Genomic DNA, 14,245 nt, shown 5'->3' with positions numbered 1-14,245 from the left:
TAATTTTTTAATGATGTCATACATTTTAAAATCACAAAAATTAATAGCAATATTAGAAAACAGCAACATACCAGATTTGCTATTGACTCAGAGATCACATCACTTATCTTAATGTAATGCAGCCTGTAGTGTTTGCAGAGCTCTTCAGCAATGGTAGATTTGCCAACTCCAGGAGGACCATGAATGCAAACTTTGAGAGGCTGAAAAAAGAAAAGATACAACATCATTCAAACAATACAGATGTTTTCATGTAAAAGAAAGTCTTTTTACTATATCTAGTAGGAAATAGCAATTATTATAATTAAAAATGAAAACATATTTTAGTTTTATTCACACCAAGTATTTATTTTCTTGCTGAATATCTGTTATATCATCCATAGAGTCTGAGCAGCACAGTTACTTAATTTAAATGTACAACTTCATCACTGGAGAAAAAGCATGCTTCTATTTATTAGGTTCACAGACCAACTTACACTAGCACTATTACTTATTGAATGATCAAAAGAGATGAAACACAACCCCGTAGATAGGATGCAGTGGATTTTGGAACGAGGTGGCAGCAGTTTGGTATGGGCTCCAAAGGAGCTAAAGGCCCAAGCCGTAGATGGCCCAAGAACTCCTCTAGTTTCAATCTGTTCTCTGAAAACCCACAAAGGAGCAGAGTGACACAGTAAGCATTGATCCACATGAGTCTGGAACACTGACCATGTGATTTATGCATGAATAGCGTGTGAGTTTTCTAAGACTCATTTATCAAGGAACAAAGAAATTGTGGGTACAAGGAATCTCACGCCAACCTTTCTGTCGCATGTGATTTGATTATGAGACAACCACTTTATTCCATACATATGACAGCCTGGGTGAGCCTTCTCTGAGAGCTCCCTGCTAGGTAGCATGGCTGCATGGCTGGGATCTCCCCTTGAGCTGGAACACCTCTCAAGATTATTCCTCGAGGCAGAGAGACATTTTACCAACAGCAGATCTTTGATAAGTGATCAATAGCATGCTGAATTAATACTAATGAAATGTTACTAATCAATGAAGGTACTCAGTATTAATTATTATAAACTTTGTATAGATAATTCCATTAGACATAAACTGTAGTCCAGTTTGGACTTAGTCTACTACTTAGACTAAGTTTGGACCTGGCTGCACCTGGGCTCCATAAGGGGTTTAGAAAGCCAGGGGGTCCACTCTGAACCTCAGGACTCAACGTGAGGTTCTTCCTTACCCTTCGTGTCTCTGGTCTCTGTAAGAATAATTCTAATTCAATTCTAACTCAATTTCCCGTTGTATGTTCCTTCCATGCAGTAATCAATAAGGTGGACCTTGCCATCAAACTTACTGAACCTTGGTAAACCACTGTTAAACTTTGTTAAATTCCACCCAATATATTGAACACTGTCAAATTATTATTTTACCTCAATAAAACATGTTGCTGCTTCTCCCTCTTGAGTAAGGTACATTCCACTTACCTGCGACATAGCTATTCTGCCATACACATACAATAGCTCTATTGCACAACTGAGTTAGAGTTGCTCTTATCACAATGATTATTTTGACCTCAAATATTTCAGATTCATCACAATCTTAAGATATTATTGATTTATATTTTCAGCCTACCTAGCCCATAGATGAGCAAGTGTAATTAAGATTCCAGTATACATTTATTAAATACATTGTGCAACAGGCTCAAAATCATACATCACTAACTTCCTATACTAATTCAGTAAATCTGACAGTGCAAACTCTGCAAATTCAATAGAATAGTAACAGGGTCAGAATTCTAGCTAACCTTCCCTCTTCTTGTTGCTTAGTATGTCTATATTTTGTACTGAGTTTTTTTGAATTACACACATACGTACTTCGATGTAGTAGTTTAACCCAAACAGATCCGGTAATTCTTCAGAGGGACATAGGGACTTTTAATGAACAACCTCAAACAACAGTTGTTTTTCTGCACCTTTCAATAACTACTTCCTTATACATTTGAACAAAGAAGTTCTAGGTATTGAGCTAATACAGGAAACAGCAAAGTTGCTCAATAAATTACTCAATGGAGCAGGGTAAAAAGAAAGCTACTTTGCAATTGAATATCCTGGCTCACTAAATATAATGAAGGACACAAAATACTTGCCTAACTACTGACTATTATTAAAAACCTTAAATAAAAGATACACTTATTGTATTCTTGAAGCAAAATATATAAAGAATGTCATATATTGCATACAGAAACTAGTTTCAGAACACAAGCTTCTCCATCATGAAGCTACTGTGCATTTGCAGAGTTTCAGTTTTAGGCAAAAAAGAAATAAACCTAAATGATTATTGTTTTAATTAATATTCCCTCTTTTTTAACTTCCTCAATTTATTTTTCAGTTTTTATGTTCATTTGTTTTGCATCTGTATCCGCTTTCCATGTATTTTTACTAAAGGAAATTAAAGCTTGCACTTATATAACAATTTATATTGGAAAAAAATAAAGGAGCACTTTAAAATAGCATACACCAAAGCATTACCAGTATTCCTCGACTTTTCTTGTATTCTTTCACGATCTTTTTGATGTTCTCCACAAGTCCTGCCTGAGCAACCCACTTAATGTTGAAAGTCTCTTTAAGAAACATAGATTCCATGCGCAGGTCCACGAACAACATATCCAAATGCATTTGCTGAGGGAGCAAAGCTGTATTTATTTTACAGACTTAAGCTATGCATATTAAAAGAACACTGTTAGCTTGAACTACAGACTAGAATGGAGGGGTGAGAATAGAAAGAATCAAAGCATAGGGAAAGAAAGTTTTTGCACAAAGCTAAACAGACATTTAAAGCTTTTAAAAATACAAACATTTTCAATGTATATTGCTACTTGAGTATTCTCATGAACTACTAGAACATGAAGCATTAAACAATGATTCTCTACAATATAGAGGTTTCATATTATTGCAGGGAATAAATAACCTCCTTCATAAATTTATCAAGTACCATCTTAAAACAGCCAGGGTCGTAATTTGTTTATTTCTCCTATGAATAGTTTATTTGAGACAAATAGATTAGTACAACATAATTTACGTATACTGTGTTCATCAGCATTAGTAGCATTTCATTTTTTTTTGTTATTATTTTTATCATTTTGTGTAGGTTTTGTCAGAGTGTTCCAGTCTGCTCAGTGCAGCAGTGACATCAGTGCTTCACTCTTTTTCTAAATCAGGCTGTAACTCCTCAAAATAGCCTGCTCTAGGATGGTTAGATTTTGTTTTGTTTTCTAAATTTAAAGTCCTTGTATATAGTTTTCAGGCACGCTTTATGGTTAAATTTTTTGGGTGATATAAAAACATAAATTATATATTTAATGATATTGTACTTTTAAGTTTACATACTTTCCATAACTAATAAAAGGATGAAAAAAAGTACTGACTGTTAACTCCTTGATCAGGAATGCATTTGCTTTTGGAATCTTCTCAATTTTTCCTGGTCCAACATTTTTACTGATACACTATCAAGAAAAAAAACCAACACACTTAACAAATCACATTCTTAAAAAAAAAAGAACAGTAGTTCAGCAGATAAAATATGGGCTTTACATTTTATATTACAATATACCTGAAAAATCAGTATACTTATTTGAAATAGATCAAAGAACAGTATACTAACTGTAATGTTATTATTAAACACTTTTGTTTTACTATGTATCCCTTCCTCTTTACTACTTGCAGTTAAAAAAATAAACAACAACGAACCAACCCAAAACCACAGAAAACTGTTCCAAAGCTCTTAAATCTATGCACAACTTCCGACTGCCTAAGAGCTCATTGGAGACCTATTTTATTTCCCAGAACTTCCACTTCAGGTTCTTCAAGTATTTAATTCTGTTAACCGTTAGGAAGGGTTCTCAGATCAATGCCACCAATAACTCTCTGTGATACTATTCTAATTTCATCATTAGACAGAAGTTGTTAGTTACTCCTACACTGCTTTAAAATAGATTTAAAATCCCACTAGATTCCATAAAATCATAGAAATGGATAAAGAGCATCAGATCACATCTACATGTATCCCAGCATTCTGTCTCCAATTATGTCAGTTTGTGGACACCTCAATTGAAAGTAAGAATGGGAAAAGCATCAATGATACTGCTTCCTGATACTTTTCTAACCTTCAACTATTTTCAGCTCAGAGACTTTCTAATCTAGGAACAGCTGCTGTAAGTAACTCTCAAGGTATATCTCTCCTCTGTACATTTCCAGACTTCCCCTGGGCTGGCCCAGCTCCTGTAGAGACCCTCTGCAACACTCTCCTCACTGCCAACTTCCCGTCTCGATGAAAATTGTCCACTTACTCCTGCCTTCTATTTCCCATTTCTAAAGAATCACATACCCATGAATAGATCCAACCATTTTCTTAGGGCACCTAGCTGCTTCTCAACAGCTTTTGGTGAAGTACTTCTTTGAAAGCCTTTGGGAAATTCAAGTAGACTACATCAGCTTGTTCACCCTTATCCATGTCTGCTGGTCACATTAAAGAACTTCAGAAAATTTTCAAAGTATTTGAAAATACTGTTTTGGAAAGTATTTCTTTGAGATTATTGTACAAAAGTCACGTTGACGCTTCCTAAATAGATCATATGAATCTGGATGCCCTTTAATGTATTTATTATAATTTCTAATAATGTTCCTGGTTACTAGCCAATAGCATCAGGCATATTGGTCTGTAATTCCCAAAACATTTCAGGAACCTCTCTTTTTACATTGGCACCATATTTTTCATCCTTCAGCCTTCAAGTGCCAGGACAGTTCTAAACAGCGGGTTGTATGCGTGAATTAGCAATTCAGAGTTATTTCATCCTTGAGCTATTTCAGAACTCTTCAGTGAATAGCAAAACACTCTGGTGGTTTCTCAGTGTTCATTTTGTCAGTTCATTCTATAGTATTTTTTTAGAGTTACTTTAGTTTTATACATATCGTCTAACAAGTCATCCACAAAGAGATCCTGAAGCATTAAGATGCTTCCAAATTCTTAGCCATGCAAAGCATCTCTACTATGGCCTTCTCTTCTCTAAGTGCTCCTTTTATATCATAATCATCAATTTGCCTTATGGATTGTCGACACGCTTTTTGTCCTTCAAGCGTTTGAAGAAAGGATATTCATTTTGAGTCTTTCCTGATAGTTGATCTTCAAGTGTTTTTTGACTTATCCTGTCAGATTTCATGAGCTTTTCTATTCTATTTTCTTCATCTGGACATAACTGTAACTTTTTGAGGTCTCCCATCTTGTTTACCTCAGCCTACAGTTTAACAATTCTAATTTTCATTTTCTCTTTCCCAAACATTTCTTAGTAAGCAGCATGCAATGGTCTTCTATGGCTAATAATTAAATTTCAATATTCTTTACCCTTCTCCTCTAAGGATGTAATATTTTTAATGTCTTTTGTGTTCTTTTTTATATAATGATCTTTCCTATGGTTGACCACAGCTGCAAAAGTTTTATCCTTTGCTTCTTCCCTAGGAATAGTAACCATTTGCATTATGGCCATTTATATAGAATGGCTCTTTGACCACTGACTTTTCAGTGAGACCTTGTGTATTCACCTGAATCAAAAGAAAGGTTGTGTCTTCTTGTGAGCTCCCTAAGACACTGTTCCGTGAAACGCTCTTAGATATCAACCAAAAAAATTGAGCTGTTATGTTTGGTCCTTATGTAATGTTTGCTCAACGTACATGAACAAGTCTCCTATTGCATTGCATTATTTGACTCTTACTATTAGTGTATAGTTCAACAGTGTCATTCGGGCTGTTTCTAGGCTTAATTTCAAAATGCTTGGAAAAACAAGATATCTTTCTACAAAATGAAGGCAAAAACATTTAAAAGACTTTGAGTATCTAATTACAGTACTCTGAATCTCGTGACAATTCACCAGAACTTTTGTAGGTAAAATTTCTACTGAAGTTAATGATACTACTGCAGAAGTTAGCTCTGCAAAATCAGGTCCAAATAATATATTTTGTTCAAATAACAGAAGTCTTAGAAAATTATTTTGAAATCCTCCATGTCATTTACTACACAAGATAATTCAAGAAGACCTAGGAACTTCTACTTCAGCAAAACATATAGTTTTAAAAACCTTAAAGATATCTGAAAAAAAAATCATCAAGTCTCTTACCTTTACTAATTGTTGAAGAGTGTGCATAGATTCATCTACTGCAAGTATATAGTGAGACCTTGGCCTGTGGTCTGCTATATTTTGCAACACTCTGAAAGACAGCAAGTAGAGTCAAGGCCAGCAGTTAGAGAAGCATACCAGGCTTTCATTGTTCAATGCATTTCAGAAACAGTACAAAGAGTTTGTAAGATCTTGCAGAACTTTTCAGAGCATGATATTTTCATATGCTTTTTCCTTACTAAAGAAGCACAGCTAAATTTTTATTTGGAAAGAAGTTCAAAGGATAAAAAGCAATATCTGTAGAAGATATTAACTTAGCCTGATGTAGGGTCCGCAATCCATTTCCAGTTCTGTGCCAGCTAACTGGTACCACACTCTAGAACAAGTATTGCTATAATTTGTTAAAAGCATAGCACCAGTGCAACAGCCAGATAAGGTTTCCAGAAGTCATATCTAGTATTAAAATGGAAGTCTCTGTCTGACTCAGCAAGAAGGGCCAAAGTGTGTTCGTAAAGTCACCCACCCCAATTTAAAAGCCACAGTACTCTCTAGTAGATTTGGATTTCTTATCTAGCTGGGTATCCATTATTGTCCAGGGGATTTTTTTTTTTTTTTACTTACGCTGCTAAATCAAGAACATGAATGGTTGGAATAAAATTGTTTCCATCCCCAAAAACAGGTATTGCAGGAGTCTCACTAAGCCAACCTATCTGAAAATACAAATGAAGAATGAAGTGAGGAGAATAAAGTTACTTTTACCTAGAGCTAAAAAAGGAGCATTTTTTTTTACTAGGGAAATCTGTATATTCAGTACTTATGTTCAATTTCTTGAATGATTAATAGAACTGCAGTAAAAAAAACAGTTATAGAGAAAAACAGACTGGTAGCCTACAAGAAACAATTAACTGCTGTTTGGGGGTTTTCTTAATAGTATTCTTTGATCTTGACAAATGTTATTTTGTATCCCAAATAAAATAAATGGTTGGGGGAAAATGTAATGCTGAGAAGAAATTTTTCCTGATTCCATTGGTATGATGGATATGTACTCAGTGTAACATACATATGTAGATTCTGTTCAAAAACTATGGAAAAAACTAAAAAACATACAGAGCCAAAAAAGTGAAAAACTGTAGCTAAAACATTTCAAAGTGATAAAATAATCAGTTTTGTTCACAAAAGCACTAACCTTATGATAGCAAAGCTACTAAAAATGCGTTCGATTCCAGTGTGATTTGCCACTAGGAATTAAATGAACCTTCAAAAACAGCTGGATGCTTACCTTAAAAAAGTAGTGCAAGACTCCTTCCTCAGCTCCATATTGATGTCCTGAGGCAACAATATAAGTCAAAAATTTACGTTTGTTCTGTGAAGTAAAATCAACAAGAAAGTTTTTATAAAAATACCATACTGCAAATGGATACTGGCTAGCCCTGAAACTTGAGTACTTGTGTACTAAACATACAAAGTGTATAAATGATATCACTTAAAATTTGTAGCTACATCAATTGTTGCATATGCTGTAGTTTCATAAGGCATATTGCTAATACTTCCCATAAAAAAACCAAAAAACAAAACAAAAAAAAAAATCAAAAAACAACAAGAAGAACAAAAAAACCCACAAACCATTGCTCAATCAGAATTGACCTGTCTAAATTTGAACTGAAATTCTAAAAAGTTTTTAAGAATTAAAAACTTGGAAGTAAGTTATGTAAATTAATGAAGCGGACAGGATAACTCATGTTTCAACTTTCTATTTCCAAGATAAATACCTCTGAAATTAATTGAAGCTATTTTTAATTGCATTATATTTGCATTTGAATGCCTAAAGAAGAGCGAAATCCTGTATCGGTGATTTTACAATTGCTTTACTTTTATCTTGATATATAATAATAACAAAAAAAACAAACGTGAACTATCTTAAGTGTTTTCCTACCCACATAACATGATCAATCAACATATTTTTTGTTGATCGTTATTGCATAAAATCATAAATTCACCCGTCCAGGCTGCCTGTTAATGTAAAGTGTTACTGCTTAGATCAATGTTGAGGATGGCTTATACAGAGAGAAAATAAGGTTTTTTTAAATCAACTTAAGGAGAAAAGCTTTCAGGAAAATATTTTAAATTAGGACCAGTCACTTTGAAATTTTTAAAGTGAAACAAAATTGTTAAATAATTCTCATATTGTAAAGATCCCAAACATTATATACCTACATAACACTACGTAAAAGAACATGCTCTTAACAGCAGAGGAAAAAATGCTCAGATTTGGGATCTCCTTTTTTTCTTTTTTGGTAAAAAAATGCATGTTTTGTTATCATCTTTATAATATTTCAAAAACATAAAACTAAGAACACTTAGCCAATCTTTGATTATATAAGCAAAGCATCATATAAAGGGATAAGTTATAACATCGGTGTATTGCATCTGTGTGTGTTTATCTATCTACTTACAACATAAAACTGTCATAAAAGCCATCTAAACTCAGTTCAATGCAATAGCTTATTAGTAATCACAACAAACTCAAAACTAGAAGACATTAGAGATAGTATAGTAGTTCCCACACTTGGTTTGATTGAGTAGTACCACGACAGAAACTGTTTGTACTCTAAGAGCAGTAGCTCCCAGGATTGTTCTGGACAGACTGCAAACGTGCCCCAGGAGAAGACATGCTGTAATTTCTGTCTCCAGCAGGAAAAACCTGCCTCTTGTGAAAGCACAGAAGGTGCTACTTCTCATCTCCCTTGAGTAGAATGTGACACATGGGATTTTCTTCCATTTACTCTGCAGCAGCTTCCGCAGTAGCCACTTGTGGAGACAAACCAGTTTGGCACAGAGTGCAATACTTACTGAAATACAAACCTCTGAAACAGGTTCAAGTCCTCAAAAAAAACCTATTTGGAGTCACAAGTCACACATATGAGAAGGTACTACTTGAGATGACTTGGATATACTTCGTTTAAAAAAATAAAACAATTATTAAGCAAACCCTTAGCTACACACAGCATGTTTAGTCGTGGGTGAAAACCTTTAGGTACCCCAGGTTCCAGTATAAGTTGGGGAATGACCTGTTAGAGAGCAGCATAGGGGAAAAGGACCTGGTGGACAGCAGGATGACCATAAGCCAGCACTGTGCCCTTGTGGCCAGGAAGGCCAATGGCATCTTGGTGCGGAGTCCAGTTGGAGGCCAGTATCTAGTGGAGTGCCTCAGGGGTCAGTACTGGGGCCAATATTATTCAATATATTCATTAATGATTTAGACGAGGGAATTGAGTGTACTATCAGCAAGTTTGCTGATGACACTAAGCTGAGAGGAGTGGCTGACACATCAGAAGGCTGTGCTGCCATCCAGTGGGACCTGGACAGGCTGGAGAGTTGGGCGGGAAATAACCTGATGAAATTTAACAAGGGAAAGTGTAGAGTCCTACATCTGGGCAGGAACAACCCCAGGTTCCAGTATAGGTTGGGAAATTACATATTAGAGAGCAGTGTAGGGGAAAGGGACCTGGGGGTCCTGGTGGACAACAGGATGACCACGAGCCAGCACTGTGCCCTTGTGGCCAGGAAGGCCAATGGCATCCTCGGGTGTATTACAAGGGGGGTGGTCAGTAGATCGAGAGAGGTCCTCCTTCCCCTCTACTCCGCCTTGGTGAGACCCCATCTGGAATATTGTGTCCAGTTCTGGGTCCCTCAGTTCAAGAAGGACAGGGAACTGTTGGAGAGGGTCCAGCGTAGGGCAACAAAGATGATGAAGGGAGTGGAGCACCTCCCTTATGAAGAAAGGCTGAGGGAGCTGGGTCTCTTTAGTTTGGAGAAGAGGAGACTGAGGGGTGACCTTATTAATGTTTATAAATATATAAAGGGTGAGTGCCACGAGGATGGAGCCAGGCTCTTCTCAGTGGCAAACAATGATAGGACAAGGGGTAAATGGGATCAAGCTGGAACACAAGAGGTTCCACTTAAATTTGAGAAAGAACAACTTCTCAGTGAGGGTGACAGAGCACTGGAACAGGCTGCCCAGGGAGGTTGTGGAGTCTCCTTCCCTGGAGACATTCAAAGCCCGCCTGGACACATTTCCTGTGCGACCTCTCCTAGGCATTCCTGCTCCAGCAGGGGGATTGGACTAGATGAACTTTTGAGGTGCCTTCCAATCCCAAACATACTGTGATACTGTGATTAGAAGGGGGTTGGTTAGTAGGTCGAGAGAGGTTCTTCTCCCCCTCTACACTGCCCTAGTGAAACCACATCTGGAATATTGTGTCCAGTTCTGGGCCCCTCAGTTCAAGAAGGACAGGGAACTGCTGGAGAGAGTCCAGTGCAGGGCAATGAAGATGATGAAGGGAGTGGAGCACCTCCCTTATGAAGAAAGGCTGACGGAGCTGGGGTTCTTTAGCTTGGAGGAGACTGGGGGTGATCTCATTAATGTTTATAAATATGTAAAGGGTGAGTGTCAGCAGAATGGAGCCAGGTTCTTCTCGGTGACAACCAATGATAAGACAAGGGGCAATGGGTGCAAACTGGAACATAGGAGGTCTCATTTAAGTTTGAGAAGAAACTTCTTCACAGTGAGGGTGACAGAGCACTGGAACAGGCTGCCCAGCGGGGTTGTGGAGTCTCCTTTTCTGGAGACATTCAAAACCCTCCTGGACACATTCCTGTGTAACCTCATCCAGGTGTTCCTGCTCCGGCAGGGGGATTGGACTAGATGATCTTTTGAGGTCCCTTCCAATCCCTAACATTCTGTGATTCTGTGATTGACCTTTGTAATATTCATTAAAGCCACTAGATGTCACATTCTAGCTATTATAATCCGTTCTAGGCTTTTGTTGTTTTACATCTTTTGTTTTTATTCTAATAGAATGCTTGAAATGGGAAAGAGGTCTAAATTAATGGATTCAGGAACTGGGATGCCACTGAGAACAGAGCTGGGAGATGAAGAGCTCCTCTGTCTGTGGTAGGCAGATGTTTCTCCAAGGATTCTGAATTTGGCAGAACACAGAGTCAACAACTTTTCTCCGAGAAAAACTACAAAGCCCAAATGTCCTGCCACAAAGGTAAAGGTAAAAAATTGCTAGTGGTAAAAAGGAAAGCCCTCTAGCTCACAACCCTTGCTGAATTTTAAGCAAACTATAGGTGGAAGATACATTAACTCAGAGGGGTTAAATCTTAGTTTAAGCAACAACAGTCATTAAATTGCACAGAACAGATATGATGGCTAAGAAACCGTTCTGTTCTTAGGTGCAAGATTTTTGTTACATGACTGACATGGCTGCTGAATCCTAGTATCTCCTGATGAGCTTTTTGCAGGCAAGTGGTAACCCTGTAATTTCTTTCACAGGCAGCACATTCCCCAGATACCAATGAATTTAAAAATGAGTAAGAACTGTAATCCAGTCATCACAAGAAGCTAATGTTGATCTGCTGGGAAGAACAGATGCTTTGGAGCCTTCCCGTTCCAAAGTGCGACAGAAACTAAACAGGGACAATGATGCCCACTGAAGCTGCCCCTGGAGTTCTGGAGGAAAAAGGCTCCTTTTGAAGTGCCTATAAGAGGTATATACTGAAAACATTCAAGTTGCTTTATTGTGTCCTGATACATATTGCTCCACTGCCTTCTCAACAGACATTCAGCCTGGCAAACATTTAGAAGCTAATTATATGAACACCTTTGTTATGAAGTGACTCAGTGCTTTGGGCTAGTCAGAGAAATTGAGTCAGTAGTTCATCTGGGTGTTAGTGGTGGCAGAAGTTCCTGTGAGGTTTGGTGGACACTGTGTACAATCTTTGTGTTTCTTACATCACAAGTATGGAAGTTATTCCATAGTCTTATAGAATAACTCCAGGTTAGCACAGTAAAACCAAGAACAGTTTACCACTGTTTAAGCTGTAAACCAAAATTTACTGGCATTCTGTACTATTAAACCCACATTAGAATATAATATCTAGTGCTATTTTCTTCAGCAGGGGGTAAGGTAACAAGTGTATACTCAAATCAGAATGAAGGATTTTTTCCTCTCTGTAATAAGCCTGACAAATTTCTGCAATGGACACTACAATATTTTTATTATGGGAGACTGTTAACGCACAGAGGAAGACCAAATGACACCTTCATCATGCAGTGTATTTCATTGTTTTGTAGTTCTCTTTCCTAACTTCCACCGTGCTCCATCTCTAATGACAACAGCGTCAACTTTCCTGAGTTGCGAAGCACAAAAACAGCCACTGTTGGTATTTCTTTATCAATAGCTTTTAAATAAAGAGAGAGGCATTATCTGTTCTCTAGTAAGATCAATAGTCTAATCAGGTCAAAACAAAGCTGAAAGCAGTGATTTTAAAATATATATAAACTGATAACAGATATTCTAGTTAGGCTGGATCAGCTCTATGGCCATGATTTTAAAGTGAATTATAGGGTGGAATGAAAGTGCCCTCTGCTCCAAGAGTGCAAACTATCCAGGAATGTGCTAGGTTTGACCAGAACGTCATCTAAGTATTTAAATGAGACATAATATTAACATAGCTTGCTAATATTTAAAGATGCTGCTTTTCTTTAAAGCTACACTAATATCCCTTTCCTCTACATTCTTTCATCTTCAAGTCTTTCCTCACACAGGCCCTAGCTTTAATTCTCTCACAAAACCAATGAAACAACACCTTTTTTAAATGAGATAACCATAATTTACTATCTATGGAAAAAAGACAGAATTTGGGATTTGTATTATGTAGACACTTATGTTTCAAAAGGCATTATTGTCTTCTCTATACTTGATATTTTTTTAATAATGTTATTCATAATTATCAAGAGAATAACATGCTCTTAAAATGTATTCGAATTGTTGGTAATTTCCATTACTAAGATAATACTCTAAGTAAGAAGACTAAACAACCTATTTTTATAAAAACGTCCTTTACGTACAGTTTTCCCAAGTTTGAGAATGAGTTTTTCAGCATTTATGTGATCCACAAAGTTAGGATGAGCTTTCCTTTTGCGAAAATCTTCATCAGTAAAAGGAATCTCAGGATCTTCCTACCAAGGAAAAAAAATGTGACTGTTACACGTCTTAAACCAGAACAAGCCTAGATGGTTAAAATAAGATCTTGAAATTTTTTAAAAAATTGGTATAACTTCGTTTTCATTTGAAATCCTTAAAACTTCTGATTCTGATACTTGATGTTCAACATTTTGAAAATGTCAATAGTTCCATTTCAATTTTCACAGCAAAAGACTTTAGCGACTTTTTGCATTTAAAACCCATGAATTTTTATTATACATATAGCATTTCACAAGCTCTAAAAACTCTGAAAACTGCTACAGATGACATTAATGTGCACAATTGCTGTAAGACTAAGTTCAAGAACTGTGGTGCATAGTACAAAGCATCCCACATGGTTCCTGAAAATTCTATATCTATATAGATATAAAGATGTATCTATTTATCGGTCTACACACTGATTTAAATATGTATTTCATTAGATATAAAGATGGGAATTTTTTATGATTGAAGGACAGTGCACATTGTGGTTAGCACAGGTCTGCTCTCTTGTCCAACCAGCCCCTAATGTCTGCCTGTTTTGTTGTAGCCCAGTGCCTAAACTTCTCTGCCCAGTGGAACAAATTTAACAGTTTTAGCAGTAAGTAGTGGTTCAGAGTGAAAAGACCATGAGAAAAAACACACTTGTTGAAATTAACTTTATTAGCTACTGTTGAAGTACATACTGAAATACTGCGTTTAATTGAATTTAATGAATATTTTCCAGTAAATGGAAATATGCAATCAAAAAAAAAGGTTTTCATATTACTTACAGGGTCAGGGGGTTTGCTTTGTGCCCAGCTCATTATTGTTGAAATGAGGATGAATAACTTTGGTGTTGTAAAATGCTCTATTTCCCTGTGTAAGGCTGTTAAATGAAAGCAAATTATTTAATGTATTGTAAACTGTATTACTCCAACTGTATTTTTGCTTTTATATAAAAGTCATGTATAGACATTTATACTATAATGTTCAAAGTGATATGTATTTTTAAACAAGTACTCATTATTTGGGTTGATATAAAATAAAAGCAATAAATCACAAAAGAAAATAAATA

The 14,245-nt window shown here is 36.3% G+C and overlaps 1 protein-coding gene across 2 annotated transcripts in view; it reads right to left on the bottom strand.

The window, feature by feature from the left end:
* The window catches only part of AK7 (adenylate kinase 7), a 31,280-nt gene that overhangs the window by 14,166 nt on the left and 2,869 nt on the right, over window positions 1-14,245 (bottom strand). For both annotated transcript variants that reach the window (XM_065837993.2, XM_065837992.2), the window contains 8 exons: window positions 13,962-14,056; window positions 13,074-13,184; window positions 7,437-7,520; window positions 6,779-6,867; window positions 6,158-6,248; window positions 3,416-3,493; window positions 2,520-2,669; window positions 72-200 (listed from right to left, as the gene is read on the bottom strand). In XM_065837993.2, the coding sequence (XP_065694065.1) occupies window positions 72-200; window positions 2,520-2,669; window positions 3,416-3,493; window positions 6,158-6,248; window positions 6,779-6,867; window positions 7,437-7,520; window positions 13,074-13,184; window positions 13,962-14,056 (827 nt within the window). The remainder of the gene's footprint in view (window positions 1-71; window positions 201-2,519; window positions 2,670-3,415; window positions 3,494-6,157; window positions 6,249-6,778; window positions 6,868-7,436; window positions 7,521-13,073; window positions 13,185-13,961; window positions 14,057-14,245) is intronic.

The sequence above is a fragment of the Patagioenas fasciata genome, chromosome 5 (assembly GCF_037038585.1).
Source record: "Patagioenas fasciata isolate bPatFas1 chromosome 5, bPatFas1.hap1, whole genome shotgun sequence".
NCBI classification, from domain to species: domain Eukaryota; kingdom Metazoa; phylum Chordata; class Aves; order Columbiformes; family Columbidae; genus Patagioenas; species Patagioenas fasciata.
This window is presented reverse-complemented; position numbering and strand designations above follow the sequence as displayed.